Source organism: Scomber scombrus, chromosome 14 (assembly GCF_963691925.1).
Source record: "Scomber scombrus chromosome 14, fScoSco1.1, whole genome shotgun sequence".
Classification (NCBI taxonomy): Eukaryota; Metazoa; Chordata; class Actinopteri; order Scombriformes; family Scombridae; genus Scomber; species Scomber scombrus.
The window spans coordinates 11,371,679-11,396,477 of NC_084983.1; the positions used below are offsets into that span (position 1 = coordinate 11,371,679).

Consider the following 24,799-nt stretch of genomic DNA (forward strand, 5'->3'; position numbering starts at 1 on the left):
GTTCTGAGTTGTTAACGTGTCGTGAGGTTACCAGGCAGATTTTGTTTTTGTCTGAGTCAGCATCGCATCATTCCTCTCATTTGGAGCCATTTTGCATGGCTACACCCAGCAGGCTCCCTGTGGGGGCTCAGTGAGGAAGGCAGTTGGACAGGCGGAGCCTTCCCCTTGTTGGATGGCAGGATGCCGGCAGTGTAAGCCACTGGGTGGATCCTCTTAGCTTGTGCTCTCTGCTGTCACCTGTCCCCGGCAGCCACTGGTCTTAATGGAAGGTCAGGCATCATTAGTTTTGTTTCCCTTTTGTGGCTGCACAGTAGTAATTTGCACAATTAAGAAAGCACATGAAAGATGTTACAGAACAAGTCATTCAGCGAGTTGCATAGAGCAAAACTGCACAGCTGAGAGAAATTAGTATGACAAATATTCAGTGAGATTTTTAATTATTTGGGGAGTCAATTCTCAATGTAGCATTTTACGACTTTCAAAATATCCCTAAATGATTGTGAAACACATTTTCTGCGCAAAACAGTTTTGTTAGATTCTCAAAATGATCTATGGGAGTAATTCTCATTACTATGGTCTTCAAAACTGTCACGAATTCTATCAGCTGTTGAGGTGTGAAGTCAAGGATGAAGAGAGAAATGGGTGCTACAAGTACAAAGAACATAATCATTGCTGGTGAAACATTTATTTGAGGCCTATTTGAATAAATTATGTTATTAGAGTGATCATCATTGTGCTCTATGTGGAGCGAAAGACAGAAAAAGAAATGGAGCATCAGGGCTTTGTTGTTGAAAGTACCTAACTTTCAACAACAAAGCCCTGATGTAATAGTCCTAAAATATGTGGAAACGGCTTTTTTTATTAGACATATTTATGTAAGCATCTGCTGTGAACACTGAAGTTATATTTAGACAACCAACATGTATAAAAATCCCCTGTAATCTACTGTGTTCGAATGTTGAGAAATGCCCCCTTTCAGAAATACACTTATTGTCCTTAATCACAATGTCCCTCTCAATTATGTCATACATACATTAAACCATTAAGTGGTGCAGCGGCTCCTTCTCATTGTTCATGTTGCTATTACAAGAGAAGTGCACTCAGGGGTATTCAGAGCCACTGAAAGCAGATCAGGGCCAACTATTCACGCTTGCACCATGTCACTTCATCACCATACTTTCGTAGACAGAGATCAAATAAGGCAGAAAAGAAATGTAAAAATGCCCTCATGGAACATATTCTATTCTCAGGCAGAGAAGACAGATTATCGGTATGTTTTATTTCCGATTGTAGAACTTCTTTGTTCTGTCACAACTATGAGGAGGAAGTTGCAACCTCAACTGTTTCATTTACATGTTAAAGGCATTGCTAATCAAGAACTGAGACCAGATACCTCTCAGTGCTGCGCCGTCTGTCTTTGCTCACAGGGGCTGAACAGAAACTGCACGCAGGAAACTAAGACCACAGCGGCACAGGAGGAAAGAGGGCCTGGAGGGGTGATTGCTTTGAAATGAAGTCCTGCCACACTTCCCTTATTCTTGTTCATTTTTAATAATGTGACACAAATATGTGCCTTGAAGTCACAGCCTTTATGTGACAATTTAATACCTAGGTGAAAAAAAGAATTATAGAAATAATAATATTGGCTGCAGGGGTGCACTGATAAACTTTACAACTGAGCAGGTGCTGTAATGGCTCAGTGAATTATTCCATGCAAGCATTAGTGCACACTGGTATTACACATAGCCATAGTCTGGTGGTGACGCACTGTGTGTTTATGTTCAAGAGTCTAAAGCCACAGATGCACAGGACCTGTTCATTCTTGATGATCATTGCCTAGTCAAAACACACAGTAAAGCTATGGTAAATCTGCATCACCGTAGTTAGCATAATGGTGCATGAGCTGCTCATTTTTATGTAGGTCAGAAGGTGCAGAGCTGCTGGTGTAAATGACATGAGGCCACCAGGCAGAGGAGAGGCTGTGAACTGCAGCAAGTGATCGCCTGCAATGTGCAAACGTAGAATTAACTCCCCCACAAAGTAGGATTTTAGAAGAATTTTTTTTTAAATTCTCATCCTTATTATTTGTTTTAGCTACACTAGCTCCTAGGTAAACATATAGGCTTTCATGCAAAAGCAAGACTTTAAGAGCTACTATTTGCAGTGATTCCAGTTGCTTCACTGATGCCTGCACCATGAAAGTTTACAAGATACGTAGAAGTCAATTTCTCCCAATAATGATAGCAATTTGTGTCCATCTAAAGGACACAGAAGAAACTTGTGTAGCTTGTAAGTTAGATTGGCAACCATTTAGAAGTTGCCTTTACCTGCATGTCATAAAAAAAACACGTATTGAGAGTCACCGAAGAAAGCTTTCTTCAGGAGATTTGCTCCCACAAACAAAGATTTTCAGCTGAGAAATGGGGATGAGTGCGGGTACTGTTGCAGCCATTTTATGGGCACTCCGCTTCTTTTCATTGTACAGTAGGGACAGTGAGGAAGCGAGAGATGTCACCGTCTCTTCCTCTGAAAGTGCACAAGGTAGGAGAATAGGTCAGAATGCTGTTACAGTTTTTCTAAATTGCTTTGGCATATTTCTCAAAAACAATTTTAAAGTTCTCAGCACTTGAAAAGATCACACACGAGCACACTGCTCAAGTTATCTCAAGTTTTTAAGATAGTTACAAACTCTGAGAACCCAGAGTGAATGAAGGTGTGCAAACCTGGATAGAAGTTTTCAGCACTAAAATTGCATTTCTTTAAACAGCTCATACATCCAGCAAAACATGATAGTTAACCTGTAGAATGCCGTCACTCATGCAAAACCTTTAAGTCGTGTTTAAAAGTGATTGTGTCATTGAATGAGTCATTGCCACAAAAATAAATGACACATCCTTTTGACATTGGGTAAAACCAAGGTGGTCAAAATGTTTTCACTAAAACTGAATGCCTGCTCTACCAGACTGTTATTTTTCTGTAGCTAACTTACTGCTATTGTGTACCAAAGGGAATTTTCCTCATATGCTGATTTCAAGAGTACAAGGATTCACACTCCACTTTGTAAAGTAAAAGAGGACTATTTTATTTCCTGCAATGGTCACACAACACAGTACAATACAGTCAACAGAAAAATAACTAAGAATTGAAACGAAACATATGCCAACAATATGTAGCAGTATAGTAACAAATAAAGTTGCATTGCTGGGAATCACAGGGCACATCCTGTCTCTCATGACTGCTGGGCCCCAGATTCGCATCGACCTCACAACTATTCCTCTCACTTGCAATGCAACAGAGGAATTGTCTAGTATGCCACCTAGCATCCTCTGCAAGTTTCTGCTGTCATGTTATTACATCACATGCAGCATCCGTTGCAAACACATTTGATTTTGTGGTCAATGATCATATGCTTCACACCACCACTTTACACATTTGTTGCCCCGGCCCAATATTCATTTGAGTAGGCGCCTCACAAAACGATGTAACTCTAGTGCCTTCAAGCGCTATAAATGAGTTTTACAGTATACAATGGCATGTACTCTTTGTTGATCTAAGATGTGAGAAACTCCCCACAAAAAATGAAACATGCTCTTTTTGCTGTGCACATACAACAAAATGTAAATAATTTCACCTTCTTTTTGCCGAATTCAACTGTCTTTCGAGATTTGAGCCAAAGAACCAGAGAAAAACTGTAAAGTAATATTGGATGTGATATCGGGTGATGCAGCATCCGTTGCAAACCCATTTGATTTTGTGGTTGATGAATATATACTTAACATTTTCATTTTATATCGCCGTTGCACCTACCCAGTATTCATTTGATCAGGCACCTCACAAAATGAAGTAACTCTGTTGCCTTCAAACTCTATAAATGAGTTTACAATACACATATAGAGAAAAACTGTAAAGTAATACTAGGCAATCCCTTTTCTTCTGTCTCAGAGCCGGTAAAACAGATGACAGAGGAGTAACAGTGAACCGTTGAGCTCAACATAATAGATACAGTCATGAAGTTGAGGGTCAGTTCCTTTCCCTGTCGCACACGCCCACACATGAAGAAAAAAAACACATACACGCACACGCACACACAACCGTCACAGAGGGACAGCTGCTCTTCCTGTCACTGTGTGGACAGTGTGCCACATCAATAAGGCTTGCTCTCTGTTTTATAGAGTCAGCAGAGGCACACAAAGACACATGTACTCAAACCGTCTCACATTTAGGCCTTAAACCTCTTAGCTCTTCCTCTCTGTCTCACACATGCACACACGGTCTGCTACAATGTGTATTTTCAGATACACAGGAAGTGGCAGTGCTCTGCCAGCACACAGTGTTGATGTCATGGCAAATAACATATCAAACAATAGCGTGAGGTTTTTTCTTTTGCTGTGGCAGAGCAGCACGTAGGTAATGTTAGAAACAATGCCATTTGAAAATGTATTTGAGAGAGCATCAGTATGAGGTCGTGCTATTTATTACAAGAGGAAGTAAGGTTTTAATATATACAATGCTATAGAAGGAGCTTTTCTGAGCCTACTTCCTCTTTCTATATACTGAAGGGGGAGGTTTGCTGATTACGTATCCGTATGAGTAAGAAAATACTACAAAATAATGTCCACATGCTCTGATTTCTAATATGTGAAGCATTTGGATTTTTACAGTGACAGTGTCTGACTTGTTTTCTGAGTCAAACCATGTCAAAAATAACCCAAAAGAACTGAAACTGTCCCAGACTGCGCTGAAGTCACACGCTGGATGACCTCAGCCACACTGGTTTACTGTAAGACATGAGCCACACATGCACAAAGAAGTCAGACACAGACTTGACTATAAATCATAACAAATTAGCTCACCAAAGCTGTGTCTGTGTGTGCATCCCCAACGGTTCCAGAGTGGACAAGGGAGCAGCCCGCCAATGAATAATTAACAAGTTGGTGACCCTCGCCCGGCCTCATTAATAATTTATTAGGCTGAAGACTTATTTTCAATTTTTGAAGGACACATGGAAGGTAGGGTAGCTCTCCCTGAAATGAGAGGTATTTCATTGTGTGGAGAGGAGCTTTATCCTGCTATATAGTCCAGATGGATGCTTGACCTCCACATACAATCATAATAGTGCTGTACAACAGAGCTGATGCAGACAAAGACAGGATTTTACTGACTCATGAATTAAATCATCGAATCATTGAATCATGCCCCTTCTTTGACATTGAAAAAGAACATATCAGTGAGACTTTTTTTCAGGTCATTTAAAAATGCGATTGGAGGGGAAAATGTTGTATGTTCTCAAGGTGTCCCTGAAAGATCCAGTTTGCATAAGATAAGAAAAAAAGATTGGGCAGGTGTAGGGATCACTTTAAATCTCCATGTTGTGATGCCGCAGTCATCATATGTGAAGGAATTAACCAGCAACAGCTACTGTAACTGTTCCTCTTATCTGTCTGCATCACCTTGAAGTGTTGTGAGCAAAGTGTTCAATAAAGCGTCTCTCTGTAAGTGATGATACATATTTAAGGCAGAAAATGTGTTGAGAATTGTTCCCACAGCAGGGGTACAAATGATTACCAATGTCAGAATCAAACTATGGGTTATGGTCGTACGTTTTGGAAAAAGTACCTGTCTCTGTTGCTGCAAAATAATAATAATATTCGCAATTATGGCTTGTATTTCCGAGATTCGTCAAAATACTGCCACCTCGACAGTCATCCTCTTTTTTTTTAAAACTCAGCTTATTGAGCACAGGTGCAAGGGACGCAAGCTAATGTTTCTTGGGGAGCAATAACTCAGACTGACATTTATAAACTGTTTGAATGAAAAAGATGAAATGCATGTCAAAAAAAGAGAGTGCTGCAGTACTATCCACTTAGCAGCCTCTGGACTTGGCCCAGTTCACTGTCTGCAGTGTGCCGAGTGGGGGAGGGCAAGTGTTGGGCTTTAGAATTAACTCATTTTCTTTCTCGGTTCAGTGTCACACGTTGAGCAGCAAAGCTGGGGATGCAACCTGATCTCAAATGTAACAGGGATGTATGGGATCAATAATGACAGTGAGACTGAGCCTGGCTTTAACTTTCCCCCAAATCAATCACTATTAGGAGTTGATTTAGACCTTGTGGTTTAGAATTGTCGAGGCAGCTTTTAACTACGTGGATAGACAGTGACACTACTACAGCTGACGTCAACGCCGAGACATTAAAAGGATTTCTAAGAAGCTAAAAGAAATATTCACTTCTCCATCTTTATTTGTCAGTTTCATCTCACATGTCAAAACCAGATGACAACATGGGAGGCTGATGCGTTGAAAGACTGCTTGCCTCATATGTGAAGGCAAGCTGAGTATTTCGCAACTTCAGCCCTCAATTTTGACAGAAAGACAGCCCGCACAACAGTAAGTTGCCAGTTTAAACAGTCACTGCAAACACTTTTTCTGAACTTGATGTGATGGAGTTGATAAGGCTGCAGTCACTGATCACATCTAATTGCTGTTAAGCTGTTAAGCCGATTTTTGCAGCTTCACCTGAAGGGAAAGCAAATCTGATCTCAGTCGTTCAGATCAGAGCTTCCCTTTTTTACCGCCATTAAATACTTCAAACGACTGCACCATCATCATGAAGTGCCCTGAATGTTTACTTCAGAAAGCAGCTCATTCATGCTGCGGTATGGTGACCAGACTGACATAGGTGTGACGTTGACACCCATCCTCTCAGAGTTCAGAAGTCAGTCATCTTTTCCTGTTTCACAGGACACAGACTTGCACGAGCGGGTGCAAAATATGTCAAGCGACCATGACTTCCCCTAAATGGTGTGTGCTTAATATGACTGTCTTCTGACTTCAGTTTATGTCCTGACATCATACGCTAGAGACCCATTAACTTTGTCCTGGATTTTACATGGAAGTGGACCTCGTTAACTGTTGTCATTGAAACCAAACATCTACCCTGGGCAGTCATGGCCCTTCAAACTGAATTTGGTGCAAAGGAAGAGATATAATCCTTAAAATTGTGCAACTTCAGATTTCCCGTTGTGCTCGAGTGTTTCCGGCAGAACCAAACTCCTGATGGACACAGGAGCTTAGCACACAGAAATTGATTTTTTTCAGCACTAAAATAAGTCTAGTTTATCTAGAGCATGTGAGGACAATACTGAGGTTATTAATGTCCACTGGAGTTTTAAGCTCTGAGACGCAGGATTAAACCCTGCTTTGTACATGTATTATTGAGTTTCTCGAGGACTGAGAGTGGCTCTGGTGAGGAGGCTCTCCGTGAGGACATCTGCAGAGGGCCGCAGCCTCCCTGCGGTACCAGTGAATGCTCCAAATCTTTCAAAAAGAAAAAAAAACCTGGAGAGCATTGGCTGTATGTCTGGGTCATCCTTCCCCTGGACTGATCCTGTGGCAGAAGACAGAAACAAAGAAGCTGCTTTATGCTGTTCATTATATAAACTGATGCAATGCTTCAATATCTCCGCACAGGCTACACAGCTGTTTTCATGAAATAGTCTGACCATATAAATGCATGTCAGTGTTAGGATCCACGCTGCGGTGAATCAGCGTCAAGACAGGAGAACATGGCACAGCAGCCAAATCAAATTCTGTGCAGTTTCTGCTCAAAGCCATTTAATACAAAGTGTTTAAGTGGTTCCAGTGCGGGGTCAAGTTTCTGTTGATGTGGTTTTAGATTTGTGGCTCAGAGGGCACAAGGGGTCATGCACTGTTCCCATCAATTCCCGCACTGACTGATTTAAAGAAATGTGTGTGCAATGTGGACGTGGGGGAGTTTATGCAACTGTAACTGGGAGCAGTATTTACTTCAGTTCCTTGTGTAGGAATAAGCATAGCTGACATGAGATATAACCTAATATAGCTCATAATATAATTTCAGTAGAACTAATCTCTTACTGAATATTTTGGCTTTATATAGCCTACATATTATTTTAGAAAAATATGCATCTACACCATCTTTTTTTCTTTTGAGCCATATTTGGTCTAAAGATTTGCAGAATTTGTACACTTGAAGAGATCCACATTGAACCCATTCACAACATAAAACTCAAGAATGATGTGGTGTTATTTGTGCATTGCTATGAAAACATTTTTTAAACCAGTGAGATACAGCATCATCAGGCCAAAAGCCAAGCCCATTTACAATCAGATAAATGGAAAGCTTTTGAAAAAAAAGCTTCCTGTTAGTTTACTGTCTCAAGCCCTTATAATATCCTTAAGTTATTTTTTATTGCCACTCACAGTCAGTTTTCCTGTTATGAAATGATCAATTTATGACTATAATCGAGCTTGGTTTAAGCCAGACTGATATAAAGTCTGATGATTTTTTCTGTTAGAAATATCCTGGGAAAACATTGAGCAGGTTGTTAATCTTTTTTCTTTTTCTTCTAAATTAGCACTTTTTTTTAAAAGTTTGTTTAAATGACAACACTTTAATGATTTTTGTTGGCAGGGTGTACAATGACATGCATTGAGCAGAAAACATACTGAAAATACAAGTAATGGGTTTCCAAATAAGCTGGGCAGAAAGCTGAGGGGGCAGGGACACTTCAACACGTCAGTTCCTCACTTTGTACTTCTATGTAAGGTATATCACACTTCTCTGTAGTGGTCACAGTGAGAGGACAGTTTGTATTGTTAGAGAGGTCGCTGTGGACGTAGTGGTAATATGTATTCTTAACACTAGTGTGGATGAGGGAAGTGTTACAGGAACACATCATGTATCGGTAATGGTAAGAAAATTGCTTTTCTAACATTTTGGCTCTTTCCACAAAGTGCCATCTTGATTCTGATTCAAAGAGAATGTGGTTATTTGCTCTCACAGTGGTAAGAATGGATGAAACTGCTCTTGTACTAGATAGATGGCATTACACCCAGCAGATTGTGTAGATTCTAATTATGCAAATAACTCGGTGATCCAGGTTCTTTGTGGTTTCTCTTCAAAGTCAGTTAAGAAGCCAGTGATATATTTAGTTTGTAGTCTGAAAATACATATTTGTATTATAATCTGTATTATTTTCTACCAGTAGTTTAGTATATCATACCCTTTTCTGACCAAATAGTTTTAGGTACCAGAGCCATAGGAACTGATAAATATCTTAAAAATGAGGTTTGAGTCAGCCACTCTTTTCGCTGGTGTCAAGCAATCCAGAAGATCAAATAGATGGAGATTTGTTTACAAATGTTAATTTAACTCTAACACAGATACATATGTATATATTAAAATCACAAAATGGGGAAAGATGCTGCACTACTAGAACATTAACAAGCTTGGCACTGCATACACTATAGTGTAAATGTTAGTTTTTCCAAGTACAATTGCATTTTCCCTTTGCACGGATTAAGTTGCTTTTATATCTGCTTTTCCCAGCTTGTTTCTGCAGTCATTAAACCCATTTACATCAGTGCAAACACAACATCTGTATTTTGTGTTGAATAGCTGAGATACAAATAAGCCTGACAGCTATTCTCCTGTGTTTTAATAGGGAGTAGTTAAATCATGTCATGCTCATTTCTCCTCCTTTTCTGTCTGTAGTAGTCTGCTGAGGAATATGACCAAGGTGGCTGACATAAACATGGGCTCATCTGACAAAGCAGAGCCATTTCACCTAATGAGTAGACTAAACTGGGTTACTATAAAGCACTGGTGGACTGGATGCCACATTTAGAGGGTGGCACTAGGCCGGTCGCTATGGAAACAAGGACTGATTCATGGGTTGGGGTCTTAAGAAACTCAGGAATATGTGATTTGTAAAAAGGCAGTGAGTGATAAGTGTTTGTTTGTGGAGGGCAGGAATGTTTCTGACCAAACCTGGAAGTTGGTTTTGTTGTTGGAACAGCATGAAGACTTGCCAATCATCTATACTCCCACTTTGAAACAGAGGAGAAAATGGATTCCTCACACTTTTTCAAGGCTTTGTGAAACATACAGATGATGCTGCGCCTAATGATTCCAGAAAGACTAACGTAGAAGATTTTGAAGGTTCCCAGAGAGAAACATGAGCAGAGTTTTAATGTCTGCAGCCCTGGCACCATACAGACAGTGCACAGAGGCTGCTCTGTGTGAACCACTGCTCCTGTGTCAGATGGGAAACCACACGCTGCCGGAAATCTATTCTAAAGGAGAGGGAAGCCTCGATCAAGCAGAGGTGTTTACAAAAAAAACAATGCTCTACTACTACAACCTTAACAAGGTTGGCACTGCATACACTGTAATGTGTTGTAAGTGTTTGCCATCAGGAAACCTTTACAATACACTACATTTTTGTAATATGTAGAATTTTTTTCTATTTTATCAATACATGTTCATCAAATGAGATAGTATTTAACACAAGCCTTCATGCATTTGGATGGCTGTTCTCTACCCATCCACCCCTTCAGGCTTGTGTTCAACACCATTGTTATTTACGACAATAAGAAAATAGGAAAAGGTGACAAAGCTGAAAGTGATCAAATAAGAAACAGTAAACAACAATAACAGTCCACCAGTACATGACTGCCTACTAAGCGGAGTACAAGTCAGGCAAAATCTGCAACACTTCCTGCAAACAGTGACCTCCTCCAACGTCACTGAATGTAAAGGAAATGACGGTATGTTAACACCTTGTGAAACTACTGATAACCTCCAAGTTACTTCCATATTTGGTTTTGATTTGCAAAATATAAAAATGTCCTCACATATTCTCTTACGATGAGGAAATCAAGAGAGTGAGAGCAGGAAAGAAAGGGAAACAAAGATTTCTTGTGACTTCCTCGCTCACTTAAGCATTTTTAAATGTGTGTGTGTGTGTGTGTGTGTGTGTATTTCTGGTAGCAGCTCTGCACCATTGCACCTGCTCTTCAGGCTGCAGGCGCGAGATGCATGCAGAAAAAAACCAGACAGGAAGAAGCCTCATATCAGTGAGAGCAACAAAAGGTTTCAGCTTCAGCTTATTGACGTCAGTTAGGTCAGAAACAGTACAACAGTGCCAAATGATGACAGAAACAGGCTGAGCTGTACCTTAAACAAACTCCACTTTGTTGGTAAGTTGCAATCGAAACTTCGAGCGATGAACTGTGTTTTGACTTAAAAAAGGGAAGCATAGCGCTTGATACTCTAGTACAAAGTTGTTGCCTTGAAATGACTCTTAACCTCTTCATTGACATATAACAATGTCTCGGTAGTTAGCCGCAATGTTCCTGTTGTCATTATTTCTACATTTTTTAAAATACTGGTGCAGGAATTAACATCAAAACTGTGCGTCTGTTGTTGTGTGAACATATGTCAAGGTAAGAGACAGTTTATAGTTATTTCTCTTGTATATTGGCACACTTTCAAAAAGCCAGGAAGGCCCCCTCCCCTGTGTTAAGACTGTCTATTGTGAGCGTGTGCATGGTGGATGTGGTGGAGCATTAAACCTGCTATGGAACTATTTAGGGAAACTTTGGAACGGAAAGTGTGTAAAGGAAAGAATAATAATGAAAGAAAACAGTTACAAGGCATTACCCAACAATAAAACACACGTCAGATCCGCTGGCTGCTTTATTGTTGGAATTCAATACTTGTTTATCAAAACCATTCCTCTTCACGGAGTGTTTACTCACTGACTGAGTCGAATATAAAGCTGTCTATTGAGATAATAGCAGCATGGGTAACTGATGGGAAAGATTATGCTGAAAAAGACATTTCTTTTTTTTTTTTATATATATAGGTGGCCAGTGGATGAGACCAAAAGGGAAGCTGCAGGCACAGAAGAGTGCAGATGAATGGATGCCATGTTTGAAGGGTCAATAAAAGCAGAGCCTCTCCTTCACAGAGGACGGAGATTTGGGCTCTAGTGATGTTCTTCTCATCCTCACTCCACAGGAAGGAGCCCCCAATAATTCGTGTACCACCAAAACACACATCTGCACACCTGGACCACCCCCTGCAACGAGAAACAGTTGCACACTCTCCTCATCAGGACTTCATTTACACTCAAGAACTCAGTGACTTGTAATAACACAGCGTGGCTCAAGGGTTGAGAAAGTTCAACCATCTTAAGTGGTGTAAATGAGGACTATATTTGTTGCTTTCACTCAGTGGGATTTCACACCAGCACCATAGACGCCAGGACAGAAATATAACTGGGAGAGCAGAAAGCTCTTGACCAGATCGGTTTCTCAGGCACCATGCAGTCAGACGACCTCTTCATCCGCAAATTTCGCCGTCAGAACGTGCGGCCTCCTATTGCCGCTGTCAACTTTGACCCCAAACGGGAAGCAGGTGTAGTGGAGTGGCCACCCAGGAGGGACTGTGATGGAGCTGATGGAGACAGCCTCACTCCAAGCCGTGTGGGGCTGACACTGCGGTCGATGGGCCGAGGCCACATCATGCAGAGAAGTAACAGCGATGTAACTTTGGGAGACTTGGACTCCTCCGGGAAGGCAGGAGGCAAAGTAGCACGGGTGGTTGGTGAAAAGGCAGGTGCAGGGGCACAGGGGGACTTGGGTGTGCTACTACACAGGGAATATGGCAGCCTGTCCTCACTGGAAAGACAGACTCAGACTCAAGAGCCAAGTTCAGATGACCAAGGGCCCCTGAGTCCAAATGCTCTCCGCTTCAAAGACCCTCTCCTGTTTTTAGGTCTGCCGGGCAACCTTTCAGAGCCTGATGGCTTCTTTCGGAGTCTGACTGCTTCCACAGGAGACTCCCCAAAACCGGCCAAGCCGCCAAAGCCTGAAGGTCTAGGTAAGAAGTCCAAACCTTTGCACGCTCATATCCCTCAACCTGGCCCATATGATAACCTCGGTGGTGGAGCCTGGGTGAGGAACTTTGCTCACTATGATGTTCAGAGCATACTGTTTGACCTGACTGAGGCGGCCACAAACAGAGACAGCATTGGACGTAAAAAGAATATCACCTCAGGGGCTTCAGCCGCCTCCCAGCTGCGCCCGCTCTCCCAGGCCACCCCGTCTTCACCTGCACCCGGCAACGGGGGGATTGCAGATGACCCTGAGCAATCACTGCTGCTGGACGAAGGTGATGGCAATGATAATGAGCTGCTTCTCAGCTGCCCCCACTTTCGCAATGAGACAGGGGGAGAAGAGCAGGTCGGACTGGGTCCATCCCAGGGCAGGCGGGGGCTCTTGTCAAGCCTGCGAACACCCAATGACGCAGTGTCGGTCCTAGAGGAGCCCAGAGAGAGTCATGTCCAACAGCAGGGCAAGAGCAACTACTTTATAGAGCATGCAGATCTGGGAGCCCATTACTATCGCAAATATTTCTACATGAAAGGTATGTGATATGACATGAATGTCAGCGTGCATTTTTTTCCTGATTCTATATGTGTCAATGGAGAGAATAATGTCACACGGATACATTATCAATAATAAGAGATCCTCCATTATTTTCCTTCTTCTCTTTATCATCAACACAGAACATCAGAATTTCTTTGGCATGGATGATCGCCTCGGTCCTGTGGCCATCAGTTTCCGTAGAGAGGAGAAGGAAGCATCCAGTGGAGCTCAATACAATTACAGAATCATCTTTCGCACCACAGAGGTAAAACGGCACTTTCCTCTTCTCTGGTTCAGTGTGTGTGAAATTGATTTGACTGGATGAATCCTCTCTTCAGATGAAGACACTGCGAGGTTCCATCTTGGAGGAGTCGGTGCCCTCCGCCGCTCGTCACACAACCCCGAGGGGCTTGTCTCCCAAGAGGCTGCTGGAGTTCATCATGCCTGAACTGAACCTGCACTGCCTCCGCTTGGCCTCAAACTCACCCAAGGTCCGGGACACCCTGCTGAAGCTGGATGAACAGGGGGTAAGAATGGCTACTAAAGGCTGCTGCGTGCAAATGCTTTTAACAGCATCAGGTTTTTAAATAGCATCAGAAAGCTGTTTTTTAAAGGTCAGGCTAGAGCGTCCAGAGTCTAAACATTGATTTGTAACTTTGACACTGTAACATCTACTGTCCATACTGATCGATCAGGTGTTTTAATGTGCAAAACTGTAGTTACATTTATTAATTCCTTCTGCTAACTACCTCTGCGACCAAACCAACTATTCACTTATCTTATAACCATACATATAATCCATGAAAACTATAGAATATTCATGAATGATTAGTCAATTTTTTTCAGTTAATTATTAGGAAATGTTAAACATAAGAACAACTGCATGTCACATATTCCCACAGCCCAAACTGTTGTCCTCAAGATGCTTATTTTATCTGACTAAGACAATGCAAAAAGAAAACTAAGATTCAACTTTCAGAGAAGTTGCAACCAGCAGTTGCACAGACTATTTTCTGTTGAATATCTAATCATTAAGCCCTAACGCCATGATTAGAGGCTCTATTTTTATGACCCTTTGTACCCTTGACTCAACATTCAAACCCACCCACATAGCTTTTAGCTCCACTTTTGAGGTTAAGTAGCTGAGAAAAAGAAAGAGTAAACTGATACATGATGTGGTGAAAGCTTTAGTGGAAATAAAAACTGAAAGGAATTAATAGGGTTAATGTATGCTGTATAATTGTGTAACTGTATAACTACTGTTAAAACTACTTTTCCCAAACAGCCTTTTTGAGCTGTAAAGTAATATGTCAAATGTTTATGATGATTAAATGGTAGATCTGTAAATGTGCAAATTAAACAGTGTGTAGAGGATGTTAATTATGAACTCTTTGCCTCTCTGTCTTCTAATGTAGCTGAATTTCCAGAGAAAGGTTGGAGTGATGTACTGCCGGGCTGGGCAGAGCTCGGAGGAAGACATGTACAATAATGAGAGTTCAGGGCCGGCGTTTGAGGAATTCCTGGATCTGCTTGGGGAGCGGGTGCGGTTGAAGGGCTGGGAGAAATACCGAGCTCAGCTGGACAACAAGAGTGAGCTGAAAACATGCCACACACCCGCATCTATTGGCTGCATCTCACCTTGTCGCTAGACCATTATCCGAAGGGCATCAGTGCACCACTGAAAGCCTAAGATAACTCCTATCTAGCCACATGTAATCTGAGTAACGCCTGTAAAATCATCATAGTCAGTGCTGATTATCTCAGAGCTGTTTTCCCCTCGGTGAGCGGCAGAGAACAGCAAATAAGACAGATTTCATCCCGGCTGTGACAGTTTGAATCTGTTCTTTCATTCATAGACTTTGATTTCACTAACGTTGATACGTATTTCTTGTGTTTGTGCAGCGGACTCAACAGGGACACATTCCCTCTATACACGCTACCAGGACTACGAAATTATGTTTCACGTGTCCACTATGCTGCCCTACACAGCCAACAACACGCAACAGGTACAGTAAACCCGCAAACGTTCCAGCCACCCCGCAGAGATATGTCATGTGGTTATGTTTCCCCATCCTCTCTCAAAAAACACATAGCTTAGCTCAAACATTTCATCTCTATTCTAAAAGAGAAATAGCATCAGTCTTTGTAAAACGCACATTACTTACTCTGTTTAGGCTTTCATGCTCTTGGTAAATGCTTTAGAAAAAGCCTCTGTGTTCCGCCACAAGCATGACATAAAAATCCTGCCCCCCAGTGTTCACTCCCACCATGAATGTATTCTGCGTCTCTCAGGCAGCCTTCCTGCTCAGTTCTTTGTGTGTGATTTATGGTTTAAGTCTTTAAATTTGCTGCCACTTACAAAGAAACTGGACATGACATACTAATAATACTAATACTAATTGTACTATAGATTAAGGTTTAAAAAACTAAACAAAAAATGGTAGCATCAAAGCCGTGAGATTGCTGTAAACTGTCTGCTTCATGGTGGGTACAGCTTGGTTTGGAAGTTTTAGTTATATATTATTTAATCATACAATACATTGTTAAATCAGTATTGATAATTTTATTTTAATCTGTGTTCTTTTCAAGTTTTATTAATTTTGAAAGAAGGGACATCTTTTCTAGTCATTAACAAGTTTAGAATAGGTTCCCAAATGTAGTATCATTACATTTGAAATGATAAGACTTTGTAGTTTCGTAAGTACAGTATTGAATTGTGCAAACAACGAGAGCAACAGCAGCACCAGCATTTCCTCTGAGAGGAAAACTGGTCATACCCAAACAAAGCTAGTCGATTATAATGACTCTGGCCTGTTTGTTTGTTTTTCTCTGTGTTTCTTTCATCAGTTGCTGAGAAAACGGCACATTGGTAATGACATCGTGACCATCGTGTTCCAGGAACCGGGCGCTCAGCCCTTCACTCCAAAGTCCATCCGCTCCCACTTCCAACATGTCTTCATCATCATTCAGGTTCATGAGCCCTGCACGGAAAACACCTATTACAGGTCTGATTTAATCCTATCTGTTACATTCTGTGCAAAATGTGACTATTGATACGCAGGGATCTAGAATCTTTTCGCCACTAAAATTACTTTGCCCTTCTTCTACAATCTGAAATCTCTTGAGACATTAATTCATGTTAAGCCTGGGTTGTCCTATGTGTTGTAGGGAAAATGTAAGGAAAAGACACAATAGTCCACAGACTTTTTTTTTTTCATCATATCATGGGTGATACATATCAATTGAAATCAACGTTATGCAATAAAGAGAGGTGTTACCACATACACTTTTACTCAAGTTTAGCTTACGTAATAATAGCTGTACGGCAGTTTAAGAGAAAACACAAGTCTTTGCACCACTGCAGCAAATTCTGCATAGATGTGAGTATGCAGAAAGTACCACATAAAACTCTCTAACACTGAGAATAAGACATAAATTAAATGTTTCTACTGTACCCTCCCTCTTACTCTATCATTCCCTCTTTTTGCCTTTCCCTCTCAGGGTGGCTGTAACACGCTCTAAAGACATGCCATTATTTGGCCCACTATTCCCTAAGGGTGCCCGCTTCCCTCGCTCACCTGCCTTCAGAGACTTCCTCTTGGCGAAGGCAGTGAACGCTGAAAACGCTGCAGAGAAGTCAGAGAAGTTCCGCTCCATGGCCACCCGCACACGGCAGGAATACCTGAAGGACCTGGCCGAAAACTATGTGACCACAACACCCATCGACTCCTCTACCAAGTTCCCCCTGCTCTCCCTGGGAGGCAAGCGCAAAGACAAGCTGAAAGGCACCAAGGGGGCTGAGCTGCACAGTGCTGGGGCTTTGGTGTGGGCTGTGATGGTGAACAGCGGGGATGATACAGAGGCAGGAGAGCACAAGCTGCCCTGTTTGCTCGGGGTGTCGGCTGAGTCGGCGTTGCTCATTGAAAGGTACACACGGAGGGTGGTGTTTAACTGCTCCTGCCGAGACGTCATTGGTTGGAAGGCAGTCACAGAGAGTAAAGAGGGGGGGCCATGCTTGGATATCTTCTATGAGCGCGGTGAGTCGGTGTCAATCAGTGTGATGGAGAGCCAATCGGAGGATATAAAGGAGGTGGTGCAGAGGCTTGAGGTGGGTGATTTTGACCTTCCACCTTTATCTCACTGTGGGTTTTAAATGTTGCATTGTGTGGTTTTAGATCTTCTTCTTCTCATCTGCAGCTGGTTACACGGGGCTGCGAGGCTCTGGAGATCACCCCTCTGCGTGACGGAGTGGGGCAACCCGGCTTCCTGATGAACGAAGAAGGCTTTGTAACAGATCTGCAGCGGTTCGGCTACGCTGAGAGCGGAGGCCTACAGCTGTCGGCTCGTGTGGTGAGGCTGTGCGGACACTCCTTGGTTCATCTCAGCCCGGATGAAAGAACCAAGCTGCTTCGCACTGCGCACAAGATCCACATCACCGTCATCCCACCGGACGAGAATGGCAAGCCTCGCAGGTGGGTAAAGCTGCAGAGCGGAGGGTTGGGAAGAAAGAGGAGAGAGAACACTTACAAGGGCATGTTTGGGTCAACAGGCTCGAGGTGGAGAAGAGACAAACAGTGAGACTGGAGAGGAGACTCATGGGGATAAAATGTGCTGCAGAAAGCGAAGTGTAGTCCCAGAGAGGGGGTGAGAGAGAGGTTGACAGCAAATAAGAAGGAGGGGGTTAGTGGGACAAGTCAGTTCAGAAAAAAATGGAGATGCGACTCCAGGGTTACAGCTCTGCTGTTGATAAAGACCTGCAGTCAGTGTCACACCAGCCAGCTAACAACCAATCAATCCCTGTAATGATCTTTAATCACACTGGCTGTTGATGTCTGTAAGAAGCACACTTTCTGTTCAACTGAAGTCAAAGAAAAGGCAGAAACAGCTGTAGCCTGTGGTGGACAGAATTGTTGAAATAAATAAAACCAATATTAAACCGGACACCTCTGCAGTTTTTTAGAACTTTAGAGCAACGTTTCAAAGCTGACAGCAGAAGTATCCTCAGAGAACCCCCCCCCAAGTTTATTTATATTTCAGTCCTGACATGCTTGTTCTGTGACAACAAAGCACAAATTGTCACAAATATGTCATTATTGTTGATAGGTAGTGGAGGCTCTGTGATTTCAAAGGAATATAACAGAAGCTTAGACAAATATAGAGCTTTTTTTTCCACCTCATGTTTGTTTTTGGCTTTTTCTAGATACACTGTGACTCAGTGGTGCCATAAGAAGCTGAAAGGAAAAGGGAGGTGTGATGGATTTCTTCTTAATAAGTGTGTTGTTTTATGTTCTACAGGAGTTTCTCTGAGCTGTACCAGAAAGCCATCAAGGATGCAGAGTGTAAGCCTGGCGAGGATCAGTCTGGAGAGGCCTGGGTGCTGGACGAGAGGGAAGAAGAGGAAGAGGAGGAGGAGGAGGAGGACGACGAGCTGAAGGCGGGTGGAGTCAATGAAGCGGACATAATGGAGGTGCAGGTGGAGGGCGGAGAGGTCAAGGAGCAGTCGTCTGATAAAGGGCAAAGTGAGAGAAGTGATGGCTCACTCCTCACACTGCCCAGCTTACCTTTGTTACGGGCCACTTCTCTGCAGGACCAACCAGCCAATCAGAGCCAGGAGGACAGCACCTTGCAGCTGACACGCAGCTGCTCTTTAGAGAGACAGCCGTCTTATGGAGATACATGTGATGGGTAAGTGCTAAAAAGCTCATACCACTATTAATTTAAGCTGACATATGAGTGCTATTGAGGCATTAGTGAGAAAAGTAGAACTCTGTCTGAATACTGCTTTGCAAGATGTCATAATCAGTCTAGATACATCTGCAAATGAGGAGACCATCAGCTAAAAAGGTCTACAGCTCTTAAATCATCCAACATGGCCGAAAATATCCTCAAACTGGAGCTGACGCATCACAATTTAATCTCAGAGTCAGTGCGTCACTTTTCCTGCAAAGGACAAAGCACTTAGAAAGGACACTGAACAGGGTGTCGCTCCGCTTACAGCAGTGAGTGAGAGTGTTAATGCAATTGTTTTTTAATGTTTCACACATGAAACTCACTTTTTTTCTTTTTCAAACTCTGGCAATTAACTATTTGGATGGTTAAGCAGCAGATCACGATTAATAGCAAAGAGATAAAATGAGAAGTTTTTTTGCCTTTGCAGAATGGACAACTCTGTAAACAATAACAAGAAAGCACATTTATTACCATTAAATTCTGATATGAAATACTTACAGAATGAAGAACACATATGTAAAAGAGGTAGGATGCCTTAATGGATCTGCTTGGCAAATTATTTTTAGCACACTGGTTGGTTTTACCCCGAGAGCTCCAAAAAGGAGGAATAGGAAACATTCATAGGATGATATTAAACTCTGCTGCTCACAATAATGAATTTCATTACTTTTTACTGTTACACAAAGCAGAGCTGAATAGTTAGACCAAACTGCATCAGATATGATATTTGTGATGGATCATTTTGTAAGTGCAGGATAGGAAACATCAATCAGGCCAAAAACCAAAGTAATCCAGGAGATTACTTGTCCGATTGCTCCATTTTTTTGCTTTGACCTCTGGCTTGGATAAAAATGTCACGAAGCATCAACAGCAGATTTGCTTTGTGTTTCTCGCCTCACCACCATCTCTCCCTCCCCACCCTATGTAAAGGCACGTGTACGACAACGTGGGGTTGAAGGTGGAGCGCCACATCTATGAGAATGTCGGGGAGCTGCGAGACACCACACCTGATCTGATCCTGGCTGTCAAACCCAAGGTTCCCCTGGAGGACGAACAGGTGATAAACCAAAACGAAAGGACATCTGAGTGCTTTCTCCTCAATACCACATCCTCTCTCTCTGACAGTGTCATTTCCTCTCTGTCTCTATGTCTGTCTGCACCTCTGTGTCTTCAGTTCATGGGAGCTGAGTTTGGTGATGACAAAGCTTCAGCAAGTGACTCCTCTATCTCAACTTCCCGGTTGTCATGCATAGACCGAACTGAAAGAAATTCACGAGCCCTAAGTCTTCATAACTCCATCACCAAGAGTAAGTGCTTCCTTTTGGCTGCAAGTTTTAAACACCACAATACATATGTATTAATTTGTGTGTATTGTTATGAATACTTAGTTAAGTTTGCAACATTTAAAATAAAAAAGATGAATGCAGGAAAATTAATAACATGAGAGTTTTAACCCTGATCATGGACTCAAAACAAAGCTGTTTTCTCAACAGCTGACACGACTGCTCAAATGATGCCAAAATAGAACAATTACACATGTTTGCAAATCATCTCTGCCCGATTTAAGCCTCAAATTCCTTTTTTCCAGATCTTTTCTGCCTTAAATCCCTCTCTTCATTATCCTCCCTCTGCTCCCCACTGCATCCCCTTTGTCCCCCTTCTTTCATCTGCGCTGCCCCCTATTCCGCTAATCTAATATCACCCCTGCTCTACTGCCACCCCCTGCCAGGGCTGGGATAAAAGGGGGACAGATGGGTAGTGGGAGGGATGGACTTTTAGACAGCCCCAAATCAAGAAACCCCTTTTACACCATCTGCTCAGCCTCCACTGAGACTATGAGCCTCATCATTTAGCCGCCATAAGAGCACACTTGCTCATCCTCTCATCAGATTCTTATAATTTCTGTGGGAGTGGTCTCTGAATCCTCTGACTGCTTTACATTACTGTATGCTCTTTCACAGGAAGTGGTCAGGGTGCTAAAAAAGCATCACATCTTTGTCATCAAACATTTAGTGCACTAATCTGACTAAAATAGGAGTAGTGTTGTCTGAATTACATTTTTATCTCATTGTTTTTTAAAAGTTTGCATAAAATTTAGAAATAATTTAACAATACTTGATTATTCAAATGATAGTAGGATCATTGTCTTGAACATATTTACTTCCACTTACACAGTTGTGTTTAGAAGTAGCCCTCAAATCTTAACTGATATCAAAAACATTCAGTGAACGTCATAACATTTCCTCTTTGTCTCTGCTTATTCTGCCACTGAATCTGATATTAACACAGCAGCACCCCCCAGTGGTGGTTCATTGTTACTGCCAAAATGAATCTGGCTGTTCATACAGTAACATCTGCAGTATAGCTCTGCTGTATTGTCCATTATAGGTACATTATACTGAGATATGTGTCATACAGAAACATAATACATCTTTGTCTATGTCTTTCTCTCAGTCCTCTCAGAGACACAGTCAGATTCAACTGAAGAGGAGTGGCAGTCCATCGCTGACCTGGCCACAGCCTGCCGCAACATCCTGGAGGCTTTGTCACGAGAAGGTGAGGAACTGAATGTGTTCACCTTACTGTATATATATTTATTAGCACAATCACGAACACCAAAGAAATCTAGATTTGATTATTCTCCCTCTTTTTAACTCATCCTGAATTTTCTCAGATTTAATTAAGATGGTGTAAATTTTTAGATTTTTTGCCATCTGATACACTGGAAGAATAATTTATTTTCTATATATGATATGTGCAAAAGTATTTTGATCTCCTGGTTTTATACTTTTATACTCAGACAATAGTGTGCCTCTGGTTTTGTGGTATACACTTGGGGAAGATCCTTTCCTGTTTCAACATGAAAATTCCCTCATGCATAAAACCTGGTCCATTAAGAAATGGTATGGTTTTCTGAGTTTGATGTGGAAGAACTGCATAGAGCCCTGACCTCAACCCCATCCAACACCTCTGGGATCAAGTGAAGCGCAGAGTGCGAGCCAGGCTTTATCACTACACATCAATGCTTGACCTTACTGATGCTCTTGTGGCTTAACCGGAGCAAATCCCTGCAACCAGGTGCTTAACTAGTGGAAAGTCTTCCGAGGAGAGAGGAGGCTGATATAGCAGCACATTAATGCCCATTTGTGATCACATGCCCTATGGGTGAAATTCTGGTGTCCATTTTATTTTTTTATATGAGTGCATTGGGCATATATATAAAAATAAAAATGAAACTATATGAATGACTCTGTGTTCTGCACTGAGAGGAAGCTTTTTTTTGGTTTTAAATCATTATAATGTGGATAATGTTTCTTATTACAGACCGCAAAGCCGGAGACTCTTCCCAAGCAGGAGGTGACCAGACAGATGGCAAGCTGAAAGACTCAAAGGACAGGTGGGCTGCAGCACACACTGTATGTACAGGGACATGAACAAGACTGTTGAATATCTCAGTAGTTAATCTCTTGGTTTTCTTTGTCTGAATCATTGCACAAGATCTATACTCCTTTATTCTGGCTCAATTATTTAGACTTTGTCGCAGACATCCAACTGTTTGAGTCAACATGACTGCTCCTCTCCCATAAAGAGAGCACTTTTGCTGACTGAGTGATGCACTTATGTGCACGCAGACACAGGTGTACAAATATACACAAAGATTGTGTCTGATTTACTGTCCTCATCATCTTTCTATACAACTCCCCTTTTGATTAGTTTTTTTCATACTTTTTCCACCTCCTTGATCTCCTTTGATTTTTCAAAAGCAAAAAAGAAAATTGAATTAATAGAAAATGATCAAACACGGATATAAAGCTCAGCCCGAGGTTTTAGCATTTACAGCTTTTTGTGACTATTTCATATTAAAATTTGGATCCAGCTTAAATGTTAAAAACTTCAATCATATTTGGAGTTAATCACCACTTGTTATTATCTGTTTGTGAGCCTGAACTTGCAAATTACAATAATTACATAACAACATAACATGGGGATAATTTATCTTATTCAAACCAACTAAAAGAACCATATCATTAATCATGACACTTAAAAACACACTTCTGACCTAAAATCTTGTGATGAAGATGCTACATTCTTCTAAATACGGTATCATTATCCTACTTTTGAAATCACTGGGATACTGTAGGGCTTTGCTCTGAAGTGCACAGTCATTATGTAGAGCTGCAGTCAGAAGAAATGCATGATGGGATGCCTGTACTCACTCACGTCTTGTCAGCCGTAGCAATTACTGTAAATTGATCTATTTTCAGGTTTCATTAAACGCAGTAAGGACAATGTCTCGAGCTCTGAGGTTGCCAACGTAACAGACAGCTCCACGACTAATCAAGCAAATTGAAAAGTTCACCCTATGTTAAAAGAAGGGAGGACTAAAGGATTTTTTTTAAACTCTTGTTGATTTGTCGATTCAACACCATATTGTCACCGGTTTCATGAATGTATTTTCCAGTTTTCAAACGAAACCATCGATTTTGACAAAGTGTCACTGCTTCTCTTTGTTGCAGTGACTCTCCAGGCCACCTAGAAGAGAAGGTGTCGCAGCTGGAGGCCATGCTGAAGAAGCTGCAGGATGACCTGCAAAAGGTGCTTTGACTTTCATGAATGCTTCAAACATTTTTTTTTCTTTTTTCTCTGTAACAATATTTTCAGTGAGCTGCACGGGAAAGTCAGCAGGTAGGAAAAAGTATTTAAATTGTTCAGCTTCTGTCACTGGAGTGAGATGATTTGAGTTCACTGAAGCAGCCTTTTGTTTACTTGGACAAATCCTCCCATCCACTGCTGACTCAGTGTAGAGATGCATTAAATACAAAAACACTCGAAGGCATTTTTTTATTGATTATTTTGTAATAATTTTGTAAAGCTACATTTTCAGATTTTTGGAATATTTCTTTTTTTTCATAAATCTGCTGCTACTGTAATCAATATTTTCTAATATTTTCTTCTGAACATTTCTACTAAACATGATCCAGTGTTGACATGTTACTACATACATGCTATTATCCACATTGTCAAACATAAATGATACTACTGATGCAAAAGACTAGCAAACTAATGGCTATGATGTCACCATGAGACGAAATTTGCAGCTTCTGTTTTAGCCGAACCACAGTGTTGCTCTGTTTATTTTTCATGTAAATGTGAAAGAATACTGTATGTGATGAGCTTGAAGGTTTATTCTGAACTTTGGAAACTGCTGCTTGACAAAAAACAATTCTCAACACAAAGACGACTTCTTCTTCTTCTGTTTTCTGAAGCTTTCTGCCACATTTTGTGGCCTTCCTCAGCAGATAGAGTACCTTGGTCAACTGCAGACAAGTGGGCGTTGTGTTGAAATGTTTCTTGTCAATACTGTACAGTATGTGTCTCTGTGTGTACAAAACTATGTGTCACTGTGTGTACAAAGCCTATTATATTATCATATTATTATATTATATGGAAAGATTATTATTTAAAATTTCTTGATCAGGACTGTCACTGTTTTCGATTCTGATTTGTCTCATTATCATTTATTCAATCTATGGACTCTTCAAGAATAACAACAAAATATCAAACTAAATAAATAAGTGCTGAAACAATTAGTTGATTAATTGATCGGCAGAAAAAAACGGCTTTAACAGCTTCTTTATTTTTTATTTTTTTAAATGAATATGTTTTGTTTGGATTGTTACTTGAACAAAACAAGCAGTTTCAAGATGGAAAATTGTGAGGGCAACTTCTTACTTCCTTTGTCTGTAAAAGTCCAAAACACAAAACATTTTAATAAATGCTACACAACAGTGAAAATGGCGAAAACTAGTAATC

At 41.4% G+C, this 24,799-nt stretch overlaps 1 protein-coding gene across 7 annotated transcripts in view; it reads left to right on the top strand.

The window, feature by feature from the left end:
- The window catches only part of sipa1 (signal-induced proliferation-associated 1), a 34,213-nt gene that overhangs the window by 6,125 nt on the left and 3,289 nt on the right, over window positions 1–24,799 (top strand). For 4 of the 7 annotated variants that reach the window (XM_062433863.1, XM_062433864.1, XM_062433865.1 and 1 more), the window contains 14 exons: window positions 11,689–13,253; window positions 13,396–13,520; window positions 13,594–13,782; window positions 14,671–14,845; window positions 15,158–15,261; window positions 16,103–16,260; window positions 16,757–17,363; window positions 17,453–17,727; window positions 18,551–18,940; window positions 19,916–20,042; window positions 20,160–20,292; window positions 21,440–21,541; window positions 22,310–22,382; window positions 23,503–23,581. In XM_062433863.1, coding sequence (XP_062289847.1) covers window positions 12,149–13,253; window positions 13,396–13,520; window positions 13,594–13,782; window positions 14,671–14,845; window positions 15,158–15,261; window positions 16,103–16,260; window positions 16,757–17,363; window positions 17,453–17,727; window positions 18,551–18,940; window positions 19,916–20,042; window positions 20,160–20,292; window positions 21,440–21,541; window positions 22,310–22,382; window positions 23,503–23,581 — 3,642 coding nt within the window. In that variant the 5' untranslated portion in view covers window positions 11,689–12,148. Of the gene's footprint in view, window positions 1–11,688; window positions 13,254–13,395; window positions 13,521–13,593; window positions 13,783–14,670; window positions 14,846–15,157; window positions 15,262–16,102; window positions 16,261–16,756; window positions 17,364–17,452; window positions 17,728–18,550; window positions 18,941–19,915; window positions 20,043–20,159; window positions 20,293–21,439; window positions 21,542–22,309; window positions 22,383–23,502; window positions 24,467–24,799 lie in introns of those variants that run through there. The other 3 variants (XM_062433868.1, XM_062433870.1, XM_062433869.1) reach the window with 2 other exon arrangements.